This window comes from Catharus ustulatus, chromosome 1 (assembly GCF_009819885.2).
Source record: "Catharus ustulatus isolate bCatUst1 chromosome 1, bCatUst1.pri.v2, whole genome shotgun sequence".
In the NCBI taxonomy this organism is placed as follows: domain Eukaryota; kingdom Metazoa; phylum Chordata; class Aves; order Passeriformes; family Turdidae; genus Catharus; species Catharus ustulatus.
The window spans coordinates 141,007,624-141,033,199 of NC_046221.1; the positions used below are offsets into that span (position 1 = coordinate 141,007,624).

At 35.0% G+C, this 25,576-nt stretch overlaps 1 protein-coding gene across 1 annotated transcript in view; it reads left to right on the forward strand.

Moving 5' to 3' along the window:
* RIMS2 (regulating synaptic membrane exocytosis 2) overlaps positions 1-25,576 on the forward strand; it is a 387,858-nt gene that overhangs the window by 170,568 nt on the left and 191,714 nt on the right. Inside the window, exon 7 of the mRNA XM_033063078.1 lies at positions 24,342-25,267. Within this exon, the coding sequence (XP_032918969.1) occupies positions 24,342-25,267 (926 nt within the window). The remainder of the gene's footprint in view (positions 1-24,341; positions 25,268-25,576) is intronic.

The following is a 25,576-nucleotide window of genomic DNA, read 5'->3' on the forward strand; positions in this document are numbered from 1 at the left end:
AGTCAGCTGGTACTGAACACTGCCTAAATGTCTCAGAAAACTAATAAATATATATTTCACTAACACGTAAGAAAATTGTTATACTCACCAGCATTTAAAAAGAGCTTTTATGAATTGGCTAGAACTGTTCTATTGGATTGGCTACTATATTTGGGATAATATAGTACTTCAACAAACTATTTTAAAACACATATTAGCAGGGAAAATGGCACATTATCTAAAACCATTGACTATGAAATTTTATTCCTCTGTTTTTCTTTGTCAAGTCAGTCTAACAACAGACTGCAGAAATGTCTTCTCTACTTAACATAAATTTAGAATTTCCTGTAAAATTTGATGCAATAGGCTTCACTTAATTTTATCTAAACCGGTATAAAAAAATTGTCACAGTAATATGGTTTGATTCTTGAGGCATTGATACATCTTAGGAATATGGATTTTTCTAGTATTCCAGGCAGTGTGGACTCGTGGCCCAGAAAGCCAGTCCTGGTCTGAAAGTCCTGATTGAAGGAGGTGTCCCTGCTCTTGTGCTCTGCTCTCACAAGAGCCCAGCTGCAGTACTGTATGCAGCTCTGGGGGTCTCAGCCAAAGAAACACATAAAACTGTTCCAGAGGAGAGCCAGAATAAGAGCCAGGGCTCTGTGCAGCTTGCATTAAAAAAAAAAAAATAAAGAGAAGGCTCCAGGGAGCCTTCCCAGTACTTAAAGGAGGACTACAAGAAGAATGAAGAGGGAGTCTTTGTCAGAAAGTGTAGTAATAAACGGAAAGGAGGCAGATTAAGACAAAACAAAAGGAAAATAAAAATTATGTGGAGACTGCTGAGGCACTGGCACAGATTAAGCTGTGGATGCCCCATCACTGGTTATGTTCAAGACCAGGCTGAATGGGACTCTGAGCAGCCTGGCCTAGTGGAAGATGTCTATCACTCTATCATTCAGTTTCTATTTAAAGCTATGTAACCTATACAGAATACTAATTTTGACTAAATAAAATGGAGTTGTTCTTGTATTTGTAAGCAGAGCCTGGAGATACTCATAATACAGGGTTAGAAACTCAAAAATTGGTTGAATAATGTGAAATAATTTCATTATAAATCAACTCAAAAATCAGAACCCTCCAGGAACAAACACTTTTGATTGAGTAATCAATACTCCATTTCTTTTCATATTACAAAACATCTTTAGGCTTAGGGCCTTTTCCCAGTAAAATTTTATGAAATTTGATTTAAAATAAGTAAAGGGACGTTTTCCAGTTCAGAAATTATGAACTCTTGTTAATATGAACTACAAAAATGTATTTTAAATTTAAAAACATTTGCTCAAGGTACATCAATCCTATAACAACTGTTTTATTAGTCCTTTGTTTCCTGACATTTAAATTATTCAATGAACCTGCTTATTAAAATAAATTCAGCTCTCTGGGTAATTTTGTAAAAGTTCTTTGATACTGTTTTGGAAAATAAGCCAAAACCAGCTGAGGCATTATCAATGAAAAAGGCCTTCAGGTCCTGCTTTAAACCTGGTGAGGCCTCAGTCAATTCTCTTTTTGTCTCAAAGTTCACATTGGATGTTTGGAGGGCAATGTTGTCATCCTGGCTGTCAGTTATTCAGGGAGAGAAAAGAACAATCATGCCAGATGGTCTCATCCTTTTTATCAGCTATGTAATGGTGATAGACAGCACGTGAGTTGGGCTGCAAGAAGAGAAAAAAGACAGAGGCAAGAAATATAGATATCCGATATATACTTTGAATTTTTTTTTTCTAGTAGAAAAATGGAATAGATGCCAATGCAGGGCAGGTATCCTTTTCATCTCAAAAAGCAACATACATGTAATTCTGGGCTTTCCAACATACAAAGGGGCAACACTAGAATAATTGTGATGCAAAAATACACTAAATTTTCCTCAACTTTAATTCTTGTTCTACAAGAGATTTTAAGGTTTTCTAAGACTCTAATTCAGTTTGAAAGATTTCAGAGAAATATCAGAGTGAAAAAGAGAAGACTCCAGGGAGACCTGATCGCAGCATTCAATATATAAATGGACTTAAAAGAAAGATGGAAAAAGACTTTTTTTAGGGCCTGCAGTGACAAGAGGCAATGGTTTTAAACCTAAATAGGGTAGATTGCACAAAAGGAAAAAAAAGTTATGAAGGTGATTAGGGACTGGGACAGGTTGACCAGAGAAGCTGTGGATGCCCTGTCTCTGAAGTGTTCAAGGCCAGGCTGAATGGGGCAACCTGATCTCATGGAAGGCGTCCCTGCTCACGGCAGGGATGTTGGACCTAGAAAGTCTTTAGGATCTCTTCTTACCCAAACATTTCTATGTTTCTATGAAATGTTCCCTGTTGTAGTAGTAAATAATCTGCTTATGCAATTTTTGTTTCCCAGTGAAAACACCATCAATAGGACACTAAGACGCACAGGGATTCTATTAAGGAAATTGTTTTATTGCTTAATTTCATGTCATGACAAATTGTATAATCATTGGCAGAGTATTAAAAGTAGACTCTTAAACAACATCCAGATCAGGTATGACTGCATGTAGTATTACTTGTTTAGTTTTAGATCAATATGCCATTCATCTCAATTCATGATGCAGTAGCTGCATTGCACATACCCCGCCTACACAGTCCGAAAATTAAAGACAGGAATTTTTTTTCCCTTGTACTCTGATTCCTAATAAAACTTGCTTTTCTTATAAACTGATTTTATAGTTTAGGGCATAGCTTTTGCATTTTTTTATATTTCCTGGTTTTTTACATGATTGGTATGCCTTTGTTTGCCATGTAGTGCTCTTGGCTTCCATTTGGATGAATCTCTTTTGATTTTATAAGTCTACAGTGTAGAAGTCTGTATCTTAAGTTGTCTAGTGTTCCTTTAGATAAAAAGGAGATAAATAAGCAGTTCTAAAAAAAATTCTTTTCTTTCCATGAAAGAGATGAAATTTAGATTCTGTAAGTGCCATTTCTATTTAGTTTAAAGGACTGACTGACGACTTAAGGAGCTTGTTCTGGAGTGCCTGAACTACTGTTTTTTTCCAACAAGGTGAAATCACCTAGTCCCTTGGGTCTGTGGTTTGTTTGTTCCCTTTGTCGTATGAAATTTTTCATTCTTTTTAAAGTAAAAAAAGGCACTGGTTCTATTGAAAACAGAATCAGGCAAAAGTTTCAATTTCATTTAGCAGTTTTGGAAATTGCCTATGTAAATGAATGATTTTTTTTTTCTTTTTTTTTTTTTTCTTTTCACGGACCATCATCCATAAGAGGTGTAGATATCAGTTCTTAGCCACAACTGTGGTAGTGCATTCAGACTTTACACGATGTGGTACCATGCAACAGGGTCAACAGGTTTATAAATGTTAACTTAAGGTCATCTGGCTTAGCTCTATAGTCAGTGGAAAGGGTCTTGAGGGGATCATTCAGAGAACCTAAACTAAACCTTGTTTTCTGTTCTGAATTGCCCCTTAGAACCTTCTGCCTCCCTCTTGATTGTAGTGGGAAGCTGGGGGAGCAGATTCTCAGGTCTTAGAGTGTTTGAATATCCCCACATAAATACACAGAGGACTCTAAAACTCTGGAAGAAGATAATTGTACACCCATTAAGGTACATGTTGGAAATTAAGGTTCTTGTCCCATATTGTATAGAGGGAGTTAACCATAGGCTATTTTCTTTGCGTCTTTAACAGCAGTATCATACTAGCATGTCTGATGTAGTAAAATCCAGTAATTCCAGGGTGAAATATACTGGATTTAATTTTTATTTAAGATATAGAATGATAGGGACTTGCATGCATGTATTATTTAGTTTTCTAGTTCTGATTTTTTCTATATATGCTGAATTTTGGATAGGAGTTTTTAAATACTCATTGTGTGACAGATCAGATTTTATTGCTGTTGAACTCAGCAAAAATGTATTTATTGAATTGAATGAATTTTATCTTGATATTATCTTTATGTAGTCTTGATAATGTTAACCATAGTATTTATGTATTTTTAATAGATAAAGATGATTTACTAAAATACCATTATATAGGTACCTCAAAGTAAAAGAAAAAATATAATCCCTGTGTATTTCTGATGTTGTTTGGTAGTAAAATAGAAATTAAATTATTTTATACTGATAGGGATAACAGGGTTAATGCAACATAAGGCTCAATGAGCAAAATGGTCCAGAAAATCACTCTTTCTTCATTAGCAATACTGAAATTTAATGTAGCTTTGACTGCAAGTTTTATGTTCAAGTTTACTTTTGTAGTGAATTTGAGAAGAAAGATTTTGTTTGTGACTAACCCTTTTATCACATTTATGATCAAGGGGGTTTCTGAAACCCTGAGTTATAAGATTTCAATGATGTTCCCCTGTAATTAATTATTAACAAGCTTACAGAAGCATATTCAACATTTTCCCCCTTCTTAATTCTTTCGTTTTGGGAAGGCACTGTCTAGAATAAAACACTGTGAATCATTGGGTGATTTGGTATTTTGTGGCAGGGATTGTTTGTTTGTTTGTTTGGTGGTTTTTGTTTTGTTTTATTTGTTCTTACTATTTTAGTGAATTATTTTAAAGGAATATGAACGTGCTGGATCTTGAGTCTTTACTTTCAGAACTGGATTGTAGATTTCCTTAAAACACTTCTCTCTGGGACTAGTATGGACTTTTTGTGGGATAGCATTTATAAAGGCTTATAGGTATGCTGCTCGTTTTGGCAGAATTGTATGAGTCATTTTTAGATGGACTTGGAGCATCTAGATTCTGCATATCAGGTTACTGTTTGTGAGTCAGCAAAAAGGGGCTGCTGATGACCTGTCATTTGCCAAAGAAAGCGGATGTCAATACCTGTGGTTCCCAGAGGCATCCTGTGCCTGTGGAGGCATGGTGCTTCCTCCCTCCTCACCACTGAGGTTCTCCCAGCTGGATTCTGCCGTGGTCCCAGCTGCAGAACCACTCATCGCCCTCTCAGTCCTCCTAGGGAGTAGGGTGTGATCAGTCAGGTACAGCCTCAACAAATATTGATGGCCTTAACATTACATGTAGAGTGCCTGAGGTGTCTGTGCATCAAAGTGATACATCTCACACAACTCGAGTTATTGTAAGGTAAGTAATTTTTTTCTCTTTTTTTCTCTCTTCCCATAATTATTCCCACAAACAAGCAAACTGATTTAAGTCTCTATGTATGCTTTAAAGGACTCATCTGAGAAAGTGATGACTGCAAAAGTGATCTGTAAAAACAAATTTTGAATCAGTTCCTTTTAGTTTTAAAAATAAACTACCAAAAAGTCTCCCTCTTCCTGTGAAATTTTTATTTATCTCCCTGATCTGCAGTGACTAAACGATGAGTAGATAAATGAAATACTTATTGCATACACAGGTGGAAGATCTAAGTACGCTTTCAAATATCCAGAGCTGTTACATAATATCTGGTGATTCACAGAAGAGTAAAGATAATAGTTTTCCTATTATCAGTTTCTTTTTGGGATTTTAAATTCTGTGGTCATCTTAGATTTTTTTGGCAATATCATGCTTATAAATAAGTGACCCAGTACCTCAATTATTGTAGATATTTCTTCTCTTTTGGTGTCTGCACTTTGGAAAATAAACAAAAAGCAGACTGCTTTTGTATTATTGTATAATTTCTTCTGATTATTTTATTTTCACTGTCTTTCTCTGAAAATTCTATTGAAAATTTCTGTGTTTGTACAGGGCACTGAATTCTCTCAGAAAACCATCTCTGATTAGATTAGTCTGTTGTTTCTTCACCAGTTAATTACATTTCTTAAGCACAGCCACAAATGTAAACTGAGACACATCACTTTTATGGTTTCCTCAGTAGACCGCATTGCATATTTTGAATTGGTTAGCTACGTCTTATTATTAGAAGAGTCTGGAAAGGAACATGTCTTTGTGATACTAGTGTGCAGTTACATTTTGTATATTCAGTGACCCATTATTTTGTAGCATTTCATATGAGCCATAAGGGAAAATGAACAAAGACTAAATGCATGAGTCATTATTTGCTGAAAGGATCTTGCATTCGCATTTTTATTGTGCCCCCCAGAGTGAACATGTATGTTTTTTGTTTGGAAGGGATTGAAGGTTTTTTTCTAGTGACTATCAGAATAAATGTGCAGTTCTCTCCTTTTGCTGTTCTTTCAACCGGAAAGTACAATGCAGTCCCCAGCATATACTCTCCAGTATGAAAAATATGGAGTTTTAGAGAATATTGGCTAAATACTATGGTGATTTTTAAAAAGGGTCTCTGTCTGGAAAAAATCCTAACCCTTTAAAGATTAAAAAAAACTTACATTATCAGAATAGAAAACCACCATGACATTAAACCAGTTGCTTTATATAATTATCTCATTGTATAGTTAATACTGGGGAAGGATAGGTAAAAGTAGTTAAATACTTAATGCCAGAGGGATGGAAATTTATTAAAATATTATTGCATTTATTATAAGAAAAATTTGGTTCTGAATACGATAAAAATAATTGACATGCAATTTGATATATTTTTTATTCTAAGCTGATAATAAAAAGTGGTCCAGCCTCAATGTCTTGGAAGCAAGGGGTGCTATGGATTTAAAAAGATGTGATGTGTAGAAAGTTCAAATTAATGAATTCACTGAAGTATGGTTTTCAAGAGGAAAATGCATGTCAAAATTTCCAAGGCTTTCTTACTCTGAGGAGCATACTTCAGGGACATATTGAACTTCGATAATTGAGAAATTTCCATATATATGTCTTTGGAAAAGTGACAAATGTAGGTGCAATACTCCAAAGTAGATAAGGGAACGTTTCTCCCTTTCACATTTTTGATCCAGCAGTCATTTTATGTCCTGCATAATGTCCCCATTAGAGCCTGAGAAGGAAAAAAGCTGCAGTTTTAACTACAACAGCATACCATGTTTATTTTTACTGTCATTTGTTTCAAAAATGTTTTGTAAGCACTGGTAGATTGTTTTCTATTTCAGAAGTAATGTAATCTGGGATTTAGGAAAAAGGCTTTGAATTCTAAAGACATTTGCTTGCCATGTTTATGTTCACTATGAAAACAGAAATATCTGTTTTACTGATCAGTTTTTGGTAATATAGCAGTATTATGATTTATTTAAAGTATGAATCTTAATCTGTATAAAATTAAGAATAAATTATGTACTCCAGAGAGTTCATAAACATGCACTTATTGAATATTTTTGATGTTAGCTGTTTAAGCCCTGAAAACTGGTTTACAGTGAAACTGTCTGATGGAATTGTCAACACTCTACTGGTTATAAGATTTGAAACTCTATTAAACGTGTGGCATGGTTGCCCATTGTCTCAGCAAGCTTTCATTTCACTGACAGATCTCTGTATGTCTTTTAAAAATTGACAGTATCTGTTGGTTGTGCCTGGAATTACAATTAAAGTTATGTCTGCTTGGACATCTTTACCTTTCTAAAAATCAGACTTCCCACCAATACTGACTTTTAGCCACTTAAAATAAAGGCTGAGGTTATCCATATAGAAATTTATTTTCCCACTGACATTCTGCTTTTCTTCAGAAAGTCTAACCTAGTATGAGATTTTTTTTTTAAATGGATTATTTTTACAGATTTAGAGGGTCTGGATTTCTTAGGAGGAGGCCACATTATTGTTAATAGTGATATCATAGGAGATGATCACATGTGACAAATATCAGATTATCATCTGGCAATATTTATAAGCATAGATGCTTTTTTATAAATACATAGTTTTGAATTTCTACCAATACTTTTATTTTTTGTCTTAATTTTAGCAAAAAAACAGGAAAGGAGCAAATGAAAAGTTTTAGTAAAGTCAACTACAATAAACAATCCAATGACACATGGAATAATTATTTCCTGTTGTCAGTTCTCCTTTTGTGAAAATCATGTCTTAAATATTGTTGAAATATCTTGACTTCTCAGGCTATGATTGAAGGGGCTTGATTTCATAACTTAAATTTTAGATAGGCTTTTAAATTTACTGGCTGCTGATAGTTATCTTGACTGGATAACTTTTGTGTTATTAACCACCACTGCAATATGTGTGACAGGAACATCAACTCTCAAGGAATAGGTGACTAATTCTTCAAAGATGAGACAATACATGTTCTGCAGTCACAGAAAATTGCTAGTGATACTAGAGTAGGTTTTGGTTTTTTTTAGTATAATAAAGTCTTTAAAAATTTTTGTTTCAACAGTAGTTTGGATAGAAGAAAAAATTTTGTTTCAACCACCCACTAATTAGCAAATTTTCTATACTGAATATTCACAAAAAATGTTTAGAGTTAATAATGTCTTTCTATATTGCAATTTACTTTGAGAGAAAAAATGAAGAATAGTCAGGACTTATTTTAAGAAACATTTATTTTAAACAGTTTTTCACATAGATTGCTGATGTTCAGAGTGCTATTTGGCTGGGTTTTATGGACAAGCTATAAAGAGGTTTTAAATCCCCTGCAGCAGCATTTATACTGAGATAAAAGTAATAAGAGGAAAATAGTTTTTCTGGTGAAGATTATCTGTCTTAAAGTAATGGTTTTGGAAAAAGTCATGAAATACGGACTGAGATGCTAGTAATTTTTGAGAATCTGACTGCTCACTGTAGTAAATTTGTTGATATCACAACCACTAAATAGGCCTCCAAAAGCAATGAAGAAAATGTCATTTTCAGTAGGTGCAGATTATGCTGCACATGCTCTTTGGCTTCTTTTCCTATTTCTTTCTCTACAGTCTTTCTTTGAAATTGTGCAGATGTATTCTTCCCTCTTTCTTCTGTCTCTGTTTCTTGTTGTGCTGAAGGCATTGAGGAGTAATCTGTGGTCACATTCTGACTGCACAGTAGCTTTTTTGTGAAGATTGAGTCATATATCCTTATACTTTGCATTTTCCATCTAAATTCCAAATAAAGGTTTTATATTTGCTGTGCACTTCTTTTTGATCCATTACTAAAGTAAAAAAGTTCAGAAGAATGAAGTGTTACTTCTAATCAGAGTATGTGTGTGTTGGAGTTTTATGCATCTTGGTTTCCATACTAGAGAATGAGCATTGAAACTTCCTCATGCAGTTGCAGCATTGGAGGCTTTGCTTAAGTGTTGTGATTTCACCTGAATTGTGCTCATGGCTAGGCACCACTCTGCACAATATTGCATAAGAATGGTGAAGATTGCATGTTGAATAATTGTAGCTGTAAAAGTAATTGCTAGAAATTGGAGAGTAATTGCACCATTATTCCTCAGTGTACTACTTACTGTAGGGAAATCACACAAGTCACCTCAAACCAAGAACTCTGGGAGTTTTCTAATTTAAATTATGGTTTCCAATCTTTCTATTTGCATATTATCCACTTCTTATACCAGTGTGTTTCAGTTTTATCCCCCATTATGATCTTGAATCATTGCTTGGGAAAAGCCGGTGTAGTCCTGTTCCTATCAAGAGATACCATTCAACCCAATGCCTGTTTTTTGTTGCCTACCTCAGAATGGGGTGCCATAAAAGATGACCCAGAAAGATAGTATGATTTCTCAGAAAAAGGGTCTGAAGATAAATGCTTTTAAGATATACTTTATTGGAAGGCCTGATTTGCAAACAGATTCTTTGATGGAAGAGATCTGATTTACAACACTGCATCTGAAAGCTAAATGCCTTTTCTTGAGAAATGGTGTAAAATTATAGAAGTCCTGGGTCCCTTGTGTTGGTAGTGTGGTGGTTTAACTGAGGTCATAAGATACTTTTGGTGGCAAAGAGGAGGAATAAGGTGTGGATTCAGGAAGGCTTACTAAAATATGAAAAGCATATCTATATAAGGTGGATTTCTTTTTGTTTTCTCTTTTGCCACCTGGCATTATGTGCCTCAGTATGCCAGACAGCTATTGGACATAAAAGGAATTGCAAAGTTTAAAAAATTCATGAGCAGAGAACACATTTTGCAATAAAATGTGTGCAGGTTGTGTTGCTTGAAAAAAACCTATGTTTGGGTCTTGGACACCAAAACAAGTAAACTCCTGCGTTGGAATATCTGGAGTATTTATGTCTTGGCGTACTACATGAAACTAGCATAATTATTGTTAGACAGCAGGCAGCTTGTCAGCAGAGTGGATCAGGAAAGGAAATCAAGTCTGAGTTGGAGCTCCCTTTAATAGTCAATGAGCTTAAGAAAGAAGTCCAAAGGATTAATTGTCGCTTGATCTTTGGATGTAATATATATTAAAAACCCCCTCTTAAGCTGATGCATGAGCTTGGTCATGGAATCAGGCTATAACACTGCTTTTTCACATGTCCTCATCAAAATCACTTGTTGTTATTCATTTCTGAAGGGTTCACATGAGCAGTTTTGTAGGGGTTCCTAGGGCCAATATATTTATCCTAATTCTACTCATGCAGTTCCAGTTTTGTGTGGGATAATTGCCACAGAGGCATTTTCGGGCACCTGGAAGCTTGCTATAAACAATGAAATACAGAGAGTTGTACTCCTTCATGTTAAACTTTATCAAGGAGATTTATTGAAAATAGAATTTGTGATTATATATCATAATGCCCTATGTGATCTTGAATTCTTAATCTTGGCCACCCTCATGTTTTTTGAGAAACAAAGTGTGTGGTTGTTTCTGTGTGTGTGTGTGTGTGGTTTAATTGCTTTTTTTTTTAAGGTGAGGAATAAGTTATTATTGTCTTGCCAGTCTAAGGCTGATTAGGACATAAGTTTCTCAGTTAACTCCCTCCTTTCCTTTGAGTTCATAGACAAGAAGGTGTCATTGGCAAGAAATGCTGTCCCATTTCAGACCAGAAGATTCTTTGGGGCAGTATCCATTCCAAGAAGGAAGAATAAGGGACAAATCATTCCCAATTGTAGAAAGCATAACAAAATTATATTTGAAAACTTGGGAGTGGGAATGATAAGGAACATTTGAAAGCACAAATATTTCTGAGTATGTGTTTGGGCAACTAAATAAAAACCAGTATCTTGATTTGTTCCTGCACAGGTACTTAGCCTGTACTGACACCGAGCAAATTATGGCTCCTGTAGAATCTACAACACCCTTTCTTGTTTCTAATAGGCATTATTATTACAGAAGATGAAATTACAGAAAATTAGATTAGAAATATATTGGTTTGCATTTTATTTTGTGTCCATCTTTTCTATCAATGGGGTTTTTATTATTTGATTTCGGTAAGCAGTATTTGTAAAGCTGAAATCTCAATTTACAGGTGTTTTTTTTTCAAATTGCTATTAATCACAATTTCATTATCTTTTTGAGTACAACTTCCTTAGATGAAAAATTTACCTTGATGAGATTCTTTGCCCAATGTAGCTACTAGTGATCAATAGTGATTGCAAGACCTACACCTTCCATAAAAATAATTAAGCAAGCATTTTAGTTCACTGAAATATATATGCCTATGTTTATTTGTAGTTCCCCTGTATTTTTAAGATAATTGTAGCTCCCAGTCCAGGTTCTTGCAGTATTTATATACTCCCTATAAGGTAGTCCCTCTGTTTATACACAATTTGCATAAAATACCAATCATCTCATTGTCTCTATTAAAATCTTTCATAATTTTGTTGTATGTGATGATCCATTGTGATCCATTTATATTATGAGTAGGTCCATCATCTTTGATAATCTGAAACCAAATATTCAAGTCTGGGGTTCTTGTACAAGTTAAAGACTCTTTTGTAAATCCAAAATTTTTGAACAAAAAATTATCATTTGCAGTCAGTGAGACAACATGGCCCTTCTAATGTTAGGTTGACCTGACCTGAAAATGTAGAAAGAGAGAAAACAAAATTTTCCATTAAGTTGAATTGAAATGAATTGTATAATTGAAAGCCTTTCAAAGTCCTCAAGTATTTTGCTGGACCAGCCTTTGCCTGTGAGTCTCAATCTTTGATGATTCTTGACAAAGATTATTCATAATGTCTGGCAAAATGTTGAATCTCTTGGCTATAAACGAGTTTTTCAAGTTAAGTTTCTGTCTTGCAGAAATACATGTTATTCCTAATGACTTTAGAAGTTTGACTTTTTTCTCATATTCCAGTGTAAAAAATTTCCACTTGACATTACTGTAATGCTGAAGCAGAGTAGGTGAATCTACCTTGGCACTCGTCTTTGGAGGTCTCTGGATATGTTGCCCTGGGAGGAGCTATTTTCTCCCAACTAATGCTGGTGCACTGTAACTTTGTTGTATGTAATTAATGGTCTAGTGGAACAGACATAACAAGGCACAAGAGCAAGTGCAGAATAAACAATCAACAAAGCAAGGCACTCTTACATCCTAAAGCATAAATAAAATGCTTCCCTCCTCTTAGTTTAAATGAGTGCAGGAGAGAAAATAAGTCATAACTTCCCTCTATTTTTGAAACTAAAATTATGTTTTAATATTGTATTTTTATAACATGGAATACCCTTTCTCAGTCATAGGTGAAGTTTCTACTTTCAGTTAAACCAATTAAATACCTCTTATAGTTTTTGTAAAGTGAAATTTTTCCTCATATGCCAAATATTTTGATAATATTGGGCAAATGCTAGAAAATGCTTTTGTATCATTAATGTCGACTTTTAACCTTCACTCAATTGATCAGCAACTTCACCTGACTTCTCTATTCACAGACAGTTTCTAATGAGTTATTGAAGATATTGGCACTAGTCAAAAAAAGCAAAAAGAGACCAAAGAAGTGATGTCCGTAGCCTCTACCCCAGTAATATCTTTCAGTTCAGTTTTCAAAAAACATGATCTTAGATAACCTTTTCTTTTCCATGAAGTATTGATGATAACTTGCTTAAGAATTTTCCTGTATTTTAAGTGTTTTTTCATCTGCTGCAAAAATTTTTAAGGTGGTTATAATTATCCATTTCCTTTTCGTCTCTGCCTCTCTCTTCACCTTTTACCCCAAATTTCTGTGTATTTATGCATCAAACTCAAAATTCCCACAGAGTAGTGCTGTTTTTTCTCACCTTGCTGCAGGACTTGCAGCAGTAGGGAAATGGCCAGCTAGTGGAAATGTAGTAGTATTTCAGGTTGTGCTTCTAATAGCATATCATCCATCTAAACTATAATAATCTAATACATTGTTTTGGGAAATATCTCCCTGATGATGAGGGTAAATGAGCTTGGTGCCACTGTAAGACCAAATATAAGGAATTTAATTTGATTTTTTTTCCCTTCTCAACAAAGTTTGATCCATATCTGACATTAATCTCATTTCTGTAAAAGCATCCAGGAGGAAGGAAATCAAACTACTTGATCATGGTTACTCTTCTCTCATTATTATATATGAATCTATTAATATTGTAGCTGTTTTGTGTTAGCTCATGTCAATACACATTTCAAAGTTACTATATACCATGAGATATTCTTTGCTAGTGGTAAAATCAGATCTGTCCAACTATCCTTTTCGACCATTTAAATTACAGAAACTAAATTACTGGAACTTGATTGCATTTTCTGCTCTGTCAACTCAAGCATCTTGAATAATTTTTATAGTCTCTTGCCTGGCTCCCCAGCCTGATATCCAGTTGATCTCATAGTTGAAAAGTGCTTCAGTGAGCAAACATATAACCTTTCTTGTTTGGGTTGACAATGAAAGTAAAGTTTAACTTAAAGAATACTACTGGTCCCCAGAATCTGACAATAACAGTATTGAGAGTGATGAAGTCATCATTAACCTCAAAAAGATTTCATGAGTTTACAAAATGTTTTTAAATCATTAATTTTTTCTTGATCCATTACTTTTATCTTGTTGCTTTCTTTGTTGCCTTAGCTGGTTGATCACACTCTGCTAAGATTGAGTGTGTTCTGAGCGTGTTCTCTAACTTTTGTTATGGACTTGTGTTACTGAAGGTGCTGAGAACCTGTATAATTTGGATAAAACTCTCAGTGTTTGTCAGCTCTTTGCCTTTTGAGTCTAGTTGGTATTGACAGGCCCTCTGGTTATTCTCATACCTTTTCTAGAAATTCTGTAACTGATGGAAAAAGTGACCAGTGTTATATCAAAAATCTAATACATAGCCTAAAATTTAGTTAGAATTTCATCATTTACCTTTGTAGAATCCTGCTGAAAACAAGTTTATTGAGTAAAGCAGATAATATTGGTGACAGGAACTGTAAAGTATTAATTAGTTGGAATGTTTATACACTCATGACATTACAAAATGAGCATTCATTTCTCCTGTGGAATATAAAAAGCTGGCATCTTATTTTGCAAGTAAAAGTAGAGTAACTAAGCCTACCTTCATTTCAATAGAATGTAGAATACATCTATGGACTTGTTGTTTCATTATAAATTGCCTTAGATTTCCACACAACTACCTTGGAAGTAACATAGCTATATGTTTTAGTGAATTTTTTTTTCATTGCTCTTGGGTTTCTAGTAATTCTGTAAGGACTATTCAATATTGTTTTGCTTCCTGCTAGAAGTGGTTGCTATTTCCCTCTCTGTGGTCTGTACTGTTGTCATCTTACCTGGGTACTACCTTTTTGTACAGAAGCTGCTAAGCTGCCAGGTTACCCTTTTCCCTTCCAAGTGTTTACTCCACACACTTTCTAGAGTACTTAGTGACCTTCCATATGGATTTTTGAAAACATCCATGAGTATATTTTCTTCTTTAGAAGGCTTCATATTGAGCCTCTTTTAGGGAAGGTTTGGTCTAGAGCAGACTTCTCTAACAGTTCATAAGAGAATAAAACAGGAGAAATACCCAGAGCTGGTCTCAGCACTGCAGAAGAACAAAGTAATGCTGGTAGAATTACCTACATCAGGATCTGAATATCTAAGGATGGCTTTTTGACCTATTGCTGTTTCAGAAACCAGGCTGTCATTATCCATGAGAGGTTGCTACTGCATGGTAGGGGGGTGGGAAATTTTTCAGATAGTGTCTCTAAAAACCCAGCAGCACAGACATGGTTTCCATCCTAACCTCCTGCCTGAGGGGCTCTGAACTGAAAGAGCTCTGTCTAGTCAGCCATAACCATTTGATCTTGAACATTTTGGTACATAACACCTGTGGATTGTGAGCCCATTGCTTAAACTACTGTGGAGAAAGTTATTTTGTTTGAAAAATATTGTAAAATCATGTCCTACCGATACATAATATAGGTGCTATATTTTTTACAGAAATACAGCTAGTACTGCTCTAACTTGTGGTCTGCTTCTAAGGTAGCCTTAGGTGCTACTTTAAAATACAGAAATTTAATCCAATTTCACCAATAAGTTGAGAATGACGGCTGAACCAGAAATTTTACGTTTTATGTACCATGGTAATTTCCAAGAGCTATTGAATGCACCTGTCTCATTCCATAGTGGTCCAGCTGATGTTCCCTAGCAGGAACACATTTACCCTGACAACTTGATCTTGGAGAAGCTGGTGCAGACAGCCCATCATTCATTGAGCCACCACTGATCTAATTCACTAGATTTGATAATGGGCCTTTGCCTCCTATTACTGAGGAGACTGGACATTTTCACAGTGGTTATTTTATACTTGCTCTTTTATGGAGGCATCAAAACAGCTCAGTATGATCTATTTAATCTCTTCCAGACTGAAATATGAATCACATAGATATTTTAAAACTAAAGTTCATTGTATGATGTCACATTTATATTGTAATTTTGGACACAATGAAGAGAGAGAGAGAAAAAAACAGAATATATACTGACCCAAAGTTCATTAGTAAAGTCAGAGTTTTATAACTTCAACAGCCCAAAACAACCTCCAGATGTTATTAGGGAAAACAATTCTCAAATGACAGTTCGTGTCACCAATATTTTCTTAGTTTGGTCATTATTGATATAGCTTTATTTTTTATGTAATGGTGATAATATCCACATAATAATGGAGTGTTTATTTGAAAGAAAATTCTCCCTGTCATCAAGCTCAAAGGTTTCCTTTGAAGAACCAGGAAACTGCTGGTAAAAGCACCTGCTGAACAATCCCCTTGGTAAGAAACTGAAACACTGAAAAAGGATTAGACTCAAATTAGATGAAATGATGTATAGATGAAGTCTATTATGATATATTCTCTGTGATGGCTGTGCAAATAAACTTTGATGTCAGAGTGTCTTTCCTTGGAATCTGGACTCACTATTATTGAAGTGGAGAAAATCTAGGTTTCTGCTAAGTCTTTATTTTTCCCATGTCATGCTACTTTATCATGGCTTAAATATATTACAGTCAGATTTGGTGCTTCATGTTACACAGAATGGATTTGTAATCTAGTTTGCATAGGTAGAAAACTGTAGAAAAATGTCTTTATTGTTTAAGGCAAATGAAGATACATTTGCTTTCTATTATTTTCACATTTTCAACATCTTTTGAATGTGAGTTTTGGTTGACTGTTTCTGGAAGTGGTTAATCCATTAATTGTTACCTTTTTTAAAAACTATGTCAGAAAAAATATTTTCAGTTTTACGATATGTGCAGTACATCAGACTGAAAGGGATGCCACAACTGTTTTAGCCTAATAGTTGAAAATTATGCCAAAATTTGACTTCTTACAAATTAAAAGTGTAGATATTACATAACTTCACTGGAGACCTAGAATATGAAGAAAATGCTGGAACTAGTATCACAAAACATGAAATACTGGACCTGCACAATTTTAAAAATAGTTTAAATGAAATGTCCTGACCAGCATGTACATTTGTAGGCAATAGTACTGTAGCAAGGCACTAATCAGCTAAGTACCATAATCCTCCTTATAGGGTAAATTCTTACTTGACCTCCAGCTATATACAGCACATGGTAACAGCATTAAACTATAACACTCCTCTCATGCTCTCAATAGCTTTCCATTGGGTCAGCTCTCTGACTTGATTTGCGGGTGTTTCAGATACTAAACTTTATTTTTTTCCTAGATGCCTTATATTTTATAAGTGCATTTTGGTGGAAGGGAAGGGTTTGTAAAATACATATCTTAAAAATTGTGTCTCGAAATTAAGAGACCGCTTCTGTGATTTCCCTGAACCTAGAGGATTAAATGAAAGCGCTAGCGAGAACAGAAATTGATGTATTCTCATGAACCCGAGGCTTCCTACTTCCCAGAGGTGCAGTGGCTGATCAAAAGGTAAAGCAGGGAAGAAAGATGCAGAATATGTGGTGTGAAAACATTTCTTGTTCTTCTGGGGGATGATTAGAGAGTTTTTTGGGTTTTTTTTACTTTTAGTAAAAAACTCAGTGAAAGTACTGAAAAACTTTTTCTTGTGCTTCAGATATATGCAAATATTATCTTTAACAAAATCTTTTGCTTCTCTATAATTTAGTTTCTTAAATGGTACTCTATTTTCTGTGATAAAGATAATTCTTGAAATGTATTTCTTTTAATAAAAATAGATATATGTAGAATTTTGAAATGTTCTTTTATTTTATATTATTTGTAATTTTTAGTAACAGTTCAGTACTATATTTAATCATTCTTATGTTAGTGTTTCTGTGACCTACTAGTCTTAACACCATGTGTTTTAAACTAATTTGAATCCTGCTGTTAGACAGCTGTTAATTGATTCCACCCTTCTGCAAATGATTTCTGTAGTGTCAGTACTGATGCAGGTAACAAGAATGCCTATTCTTACCAATTATTCTTGAAAATAATCTAAGCAATTTGCTATTTATTATTGTTCTCTTTTTTGTGAAAAAAAAAATACTGAAAGAAAAGGTGCAATATTGCTTGTTTATCTATTAAGTGGAAATAGTTAGCAAAATATTAATTTTGAAAATGTTCAGAAGTAGAAATAAAGAAAAATCTTAGCATGTTTAACCTATTTATTAACAGGTAAGCATTCATCAATATATCTGATTGAACACTCAATAAAATATAGTTGTTTTATTTCTCAGTTTGCAGTTCTCTATAATCATACTGTATGATTTAAGGGCTACTAAATACTCGGGCAAAATAAAGGGGGAAAAATAATTTCTACTATTAGTCCAGTTTTCTGTCTGACGTTCTTGATTTAAGAAAAAAAAAGTGAAAAAAATGCATTGCCTAAATATCTGTAGATTAGCAATTGATACTTACAATCACCTCTTGTTCAGCAGTTTTTTTGATGTTGTAACTCTTTTCCTCATACAAATTGAAATTAACCCTGCTGCAATGCTGATTTTTTCTTAATTACTTGTATAGAATAAAAACATATTGTTTCATATGTCTCTGCAATCATGTCAAGTTCAAAGTGAAATTGTTATCAGTGGTGACTTTAATTATATTACCATTTTGTTACTATAGATTTCCTTTCATTCTGTTGATTCAAACCTGCAGTCAGTGAATTCATGTTTTCAGATAAAATCTAATAGAGATCAACATCTGCTCTACCAGTCTCATGCTTCAGTAAATGATCATTGCAAGCTTAATTCATATTCTTTGGAGATATTTAGGCAGAATGTATTCTAATGGTTCAAATGGTTTCTAGAAAATAAAATTGCAAGGCATGGCTGAAATGAGGAATGAAATGTTGTCTTACATGAGCTTTAGCTAGGGGATTCCTTAGATATGTGAGTGTTAGAAGATGTAGTTCAGAAAAATTTAAAAAAACCCAACATATTGGTCAAATGCAATAAACACATTTCCTCTTTATCAAAGTAGGCTGTTAAATTTACTTGTGAATTGTTCACTGGTTGCTTGCATTCTTCATCTTTTTTTGAGGGGGTGAGAAACTAAGGAGACGGGAACTGACAAATCATAAATTTAATCGAGTCTAAAACTAGACGGCATAGAGGAAATGTAAAGAGAGATCTTGGTGAAAACTGGAACTGCTTAGAAGTCCAAAAAATCTCTCTTTTTTCAATAAAGGAGCCATAGCTGCCTTGAAGAATGTTCAAAATGAATTCTCCTGCACAATATGACTCAGCAAAAGCAGAAGTGATAAGCAGAGAATGAAGAGTTAAAGCATTGCCAGCTAGCCTCTTAAAACCACTGCCGAAAATTTTGCAGATTTTTCACTATGACAAAGGAAGTCTCTGGAAATTATTTCCTAAATAAGAGAGTAGAACCCTTGCCGTGAAAGGCAGCAGACCTTAAAGTTGGGTACAAGGTCCAGAGTGTGCCCAGCTCACGTCCTGGCAGCCTGGGAGCTGTGTGGCAAGGAGCTTTATCTACTCCCTGTCACCATTGTTTGAAAACAAGTGCCTTGACTGTTTGTTGAATAAAACACATAGAAATGCCAAGTTTCAAATAGTACAAGAACTATTCTTGAATGATCACTCAGGAAACAACAAATGGAGTTCCCCTGACAGCAGAGATGAAGCTGTGTTCAGTGTATTTGATGAGGTCTCTAACAAGAAGCCCTGTATCTTGCATGGCTTTTGTGACAAAGTTCTGGTGGAAGATGCCAATTTTTACCTTCTCTGAATTATCTGTCATGTATTGAAAGGATCAAATATTGAGTTAAGCAAAATTACAGTATGTGCAGGAGAGATATTTTCAGTTTTAATTTTCCATTCAACTTTATTCCTTGATAATTTATAGCAAAAAGAGAACAAAATTTTAAAGTATTGTTTAGTAAATTATAATTAAGTCTTAGATTGCCAATATTCAGTTTTCAAGTAGCTGATGGCTACTTGAAATTATCATTTTTTAATTGACCCAAAGCTTCTGATAAATAATACTCTTCAAGTAAATACAACTTGATTCAGGTAGTCAGAAACAACTTTAGAATGATATTTTAATGAAAGTTTTCTCCAGTTCAAATGTATATTCTATTAGTCTGAGAAAAAGATTATTAGCAATAGGGTCTGACATCTAGTTTTGGCAGTGATATAAATACTTTACACATTGAAATGTTTTTTAATGTCTCTGAAATGTGATGTAATGTAATTTTTAAAATTTCCTTTTATATAGTACATTTGGGCCAATTTTCTAAAAACCTAAATCAAAGCAGAAGTGTTTACTCTTTAAGGAAGAATACAAATGAATGTCAAAGGCTTTCAAGATATTTAGTTCCATTATGGAAATCACAGCTATCAGAGTTGAATACCTGTCTTACATTCTTCCATGTTATATTTTAAGCACTCAATTCTATTGTGATGTGGGGGAGTTGAATAATTTAACTTTATGAGCAGGAGTACAGATTACAGTCAAGCTATCTGCTTTTCCATAATATTAGTGATATCTGTAGTGCACTGCAAATAAGGTTTCCATCAGTGTAGGGTTATGGATTGTGTATCAAAAGAACAAAAGTCATGTATTGATAATTGCAATAAAAAATAAATATACAATAATAAGTAGGAAAAAATGTGTTTCATATTCTGTATCCCAAAAAAAAGCCCATTTATAGAATGTGCCTGACAAAGAGATTTTTGCAGGTTCTAGAGTTTTTAAACCATAATAGAGATTTTATTTTCAAACAAGTAGCAATCACAATGGCCTGGAGGGTTTTTCAAAATAGGTGAGATTGCCCTTTCAGAAAAGTAGTAATCCTTCTGACAGGAAATACACAGGGCTTTGTTCAGCTGGCAGCTGGAGGGTGCATATCACACCCTTAAAGTTCACTTAGCTTTTAAAGTTCTAGGGAAGTCCTGGAAAAGCAGGTGTAGCCAGCTGAAGGTACTTGATGAAAGGGTTTTATTAAGGTCTCTTTAAGGTAGTTAATGGTGAGAAATGGATTAGACAGACGCTCATGAAGGTGAGTGAGAATTAGCTAGTGATCTAAAAATAGCAGCAGATTTTTAATAGTAGGGACAGACCACAAGTTTTCATCAGTGCTAGTTCTACTGTGATTTCATAACTCTAATTTAAAATGCATAGCATTCATTGTACAACTCTGTATATAGCAGGTATTTTTAAAATGAAAAAATAGTTGAATATTAAGGGGAGGCTAATTGTGTTGTGATGATCTGTAAAGAGAATGACAGACTTTAATACTAAGGGTCTGATAACTGCAGGGCAGGATGAGCCCTCTCTTTGACAGAAGGCTTCTGGCTGATCAAGTGTACAGGTACAGTTAATTTATTTCTGATAGACAGGACTACAACTGCTGGTTAGTTCAGTAACTTCAGTAGTGAAGTTAGATGACTTTAACAGGAATGAAATTAATTAGAAAGGGGATTTGATAATGTCAGTCAAAATAGGCCAGGAATTAAATTAGTCACTTTTTCCTATCAGGCTACTTTCTCTGAAGAAAAGCACTATATTTTCTGGTAGGTCCTTTTTCTTGCACGTGCCCTAGTAGTTGCTACATGCAAGGCAGCTGTAGCAACTTTCCTTCATGAAATATTAGAGTAGATTGAGGACCCAGCTGCTCTTCACATTACTGTCAGCCATAGATGGTTTCCTATATTTATGTCTTAAATGGAGGAAGGAAAATGACAGTTTGTAGTAAATGTAGCACACAAGGTTTGAAAATGTTTGTGCGAGTGGTATAAAAATATAATGCTAAATCAACACATCCTCCTCTCATTAACATAGCTCATGCTAGAAAAAACAGGTGTACTTTTTAGGAAGTCATGTGCCAGTTCATCTGATGATGTGTTTCCTTAATAGAAATATATTTTCCTCAGCAGCAAGTCTATAATAATGTGTTTAGTTATACAGAAATCCATCTTTTTTATCCTGCTCAGCCTTTCTCCCATGACATTATAGCCATAATATCATTGGAAGAGGATTGCATCCATATGAGGACACTGTAACATGGAGTGATATATTAATTTATTTACATGTATACACACACCCACACGCTCACATTTTGTAGGTGTTTATATAATCTTCTGTTTGTAGCTAAACCACTTGTTACTGCTGTGTTGTTTGTACTGCAGTAGATACAAGTATGTAGATGTTTAATACTAAGCATGTGTACACTCAGACTGCTCCAAGGCACACATATTTGTCAAACCAGAATCTGAATGGCTTTGTGTGTTACACTGTTCATCCTGGAGTTGATCCCTAAACCATATGTACTAGAATGTTTTAATGCTTTGGAGGATCAAATTGATGCAAAAAAATGTGTTTCTGAAGACATATGACCTACAGGTGATATAGTCTGAGAATACACAGTGTGAGTATTTACAGTATAGTATGGGTACATTTCATGTGTGCACGTTTGTCTCAATCTTGCAGTGAGATTCACATGAATTAATGCCTGTATCTGTTGAGTGCAGATTTCTCCTATATGGGGGACACAACTGGGAAGGGGAAGTTTTGCACCCTTTTTCTATAGCCATGACAGAAATTTTCAGGGATTCGGTAATTTACTATTGGAACAACTTATTTTGGGATGTAGCATGATTTTCATCATCTGAAATATTTAAGTGGAAAATATTTATCTTCCTTAAAGCATTTCTGCATCTAATCTCTGTTGTCTTAATGAAGCTTCTATGTCCTTGCAAACTGTCTGCATTTGGGTAGTTCTGTTGTTCTAATTGTCCCTTCCCGTTGGCCATCCTGGTTTTAGCCTTATGAAACTGTTCATGTCACATTAGAGCGATTCAAGTTGAGTCCCCAGTAGCAGAATTTGTAGAGATTTTGTGAAATTTACAGAGGTTATAATTTCTAATTACTGGTATTAATGCCACTGTAACAAGACAGGACATTTTAGCTTCACTGTAAGCAAATAGGCATCTGCATGATGCTTATAGAACTTGTCATGCTTCACACAAGAGTTTCATTTTTTCAAGATTGAATTAGTTTTCTCATTTGTAGAAGCCATTGCAAAGCTAAAGTACTTTACTATTTACAAGGCAATATTGTATACAAATCTTTCAAGCACAGTTTAATAATTCTGTATGGTACCTAAGACAGTACAGGATGCCAGTTTGCCAGTCATCCCAGTTTGTCAGTCATCATTGCCAGTTGTGGTTTTCCCTTGCTGAGCAGAGACTGCATTTCCTTTCTGGCTTTTCTCTCCTATCAGGTAGACAGAGCCCTTTACACTTTTCTGGGCACCAAGGAGAACCTCTTTGTCCTTCACTAAGTTGAAGTGTTTCCTTTCTTCATCTCTAGGACAACTGTGGCAATAACAGGGCTTTGTATTTGCTTGCCTTTTTTCCTGTCCTTCTAAACACTAGGCAGGATCTCCTGGTTGCTGCCTGCAAGGCTGCCCTTCAGAGTCACTGGTCATTTTGTGAGTGTAGAAAACAGTTTAAAAGGAATCTTAATTATAAAGGTAGAACTAAATATAAAAAGGAAGGACTAACAACACAAAAATAGCTTCTGATTTGTATTTTTATTAGTTAAAGTTTGAGTTGATCTACGTTATCCCAGAGAAGGCCCACCTCTCAGTCTCTTTTTTCTGGGATCTTTGCTACAGTTTCCTGCAGGTGACTTCTTCAGATCTATGTAGTGTGAAAAGCCAAGCATGGATTAGGATGTGTCTGGAAAGCAACATTTTACATGCTTATTTTCCTGTAAGGATTGATAAAGGCAAGGTTTGAGGATCCAGTTTGGTTTTTTTCCTATTTAACTGATCCCTTCTAATGACATAGAAAAAAATGTTGTGTCAAACAGAAAACATATAATTCATTATATGTTCCAGACATGCCCTTTATGAAAATATTACATATAAATTAATCACATGCTTCAATCTATCATTTGTCAGTGTCAGTAGAGAATATTTGTTAATTCTTCTTCCACCTTCCTCTGAAGCTTTGGTAGTTGTCTATAGCTAGATAGTATCAATGACATCAGAGTCAGTGCTTTATGTGGCAGAGGAACTCCCTTCTGGTAATTGTTTGGCTCAAATGCTTGGACTAATATTGCAACCATCCGTATAGAGATGGAAGGATTATTTTCTAATGTCAGGCAGCACTATGAAACTCTTTCGCTTCACAACACAAAAAAGTGGTTTGTTTTCTGAGTTCAGGACTTCTGACTTCATCTGATTTAAACAAGTGCTGCCATTGAATCTCTGTTTGCTGCCCTTGGCACAAATTACAGTTTTGTGGAACTGAAATGTGTGTTTTTGAGCAATAACAGTTGCTAAAAGAGTAAACTAATGAATGATCCTTCTAGCCCTAATTTCCATGGTGATTTTAATTCTCTATGAAATAGAAGTATATGGTCAAGTTATATTGTTATAAAATGATTACAAAGGATTATAAAATTTTTGGTACTTGTAAAGCTGTCATAACTACAAAGTAGCCTAAGTATTTTTATTCTATATTTTATAAAGTCATATTAGCATTTTTCCTTCAAAGCTGTTTTTGATTTGAAGTGTGCACCATAAGCAGATTTATAGCATGACATGCTTTCTTTAATTTAGTACAAAAATGTGAGAACATAATTCACAAAGAAATGCAATGAATGGATTTTTTTTTTCATCAGCTGGCCATTTTATCTCTTAACTAGCATTAACTGTATATTTGTGCTACATAAAATATTGACAGAATTCTCTTTCTGCTTTCTTGCCATGATTATTTAGGAAAAGAAGCCCTTCAATATCAAGAGAACAGAGCAGAAGATACGACCAAAGGGACGAGCGAGACGAATATTCACAGTATGCTACATCAGACAGTGCGATGCCCAGGTCACCATCAGATTATTCAGATAGGCGGTCACAGCGTGGGCCTCAGTTATATGAAGAACCTGAACTGGGTGATTATAGAGATTCCAACAGAAGGAGCCGCAGGCGTTCCAAGGAGTATCCGGTAGAAGAAGAAGATGCACAAAGCAGGGAAGAATATGAAAGGCAAAGGAGGGAAGAGGAATACCAGGCACGATACCGAAGTGATCCTAATTTGGCTCGTTATCCAGTCAAGCCACAGCCATATGAGGAGCAAATGCGTATCCACGCCGAAGTGTCCCGAGCACGTCATGAGCGGAGACATAGCGATGTCTCACTGGCAAATACAGAGTTGGAAGATTCTCGGATGTCCATGCTCAGGATGGAACGGCCATCAAGACAAAGATCAGTGTCTGAGCGCAGGGCTGCTATGGAAAATCAACGTTCATACTCTATGGAAAGAACTCGAGAGGCTCAGGGACCAAGTCCCAATCGTCAGAGGACCACAAATCATAGCCCTCCTACACCTAGGAGGAGTCCAATTCCTCTGGAAAGACCAGACATGAGGCGCTCTGATTCTTTAAGGAAACAGCACCATTTGGATCCCAGTTCTGCTGTCCGGAAAACAAAACGTGAAAAGATGGAGACCATGTTACGGAATGATTCACTTAGCTCAGACCAGTCTGAATCTGTCAGACCTCCACCACCAAAGCCCCATAAAACGAAAAAAGGAGGTAAAATGCGCCAGGTTTCATTAAGTAGCTCAGAAGAAGAATTGGCATCCACTCCAGAATATACAAGTTGTGATGATGTAGAGATTGAAAGTGAAAGTGTTAGTGAAAAAGGTAAGATTTCTAAGATTTTGATTGTTTCAATATATAGATTTGATTTGGTTTCCATTACTTTGGACATTTATTTTAGCTATTTAAATTGATTGTAGCCACACATCTATGGCCCTTCATAGATGACTCAACTTTGTTGTGATGGGAATTGGGATTTTTTTTTTGATTTTGTGTTTCATTTACATAAATTCAATTATTTACTTGGAAAACAACATCACAGCTCCTATAAGTATCTGGTTAAGTTAAAGGAGAAAACCATGCCTACTGAAAAACCTGTCAATGAAATCAGCAAAGTATCTAAAGCTGGGCTGT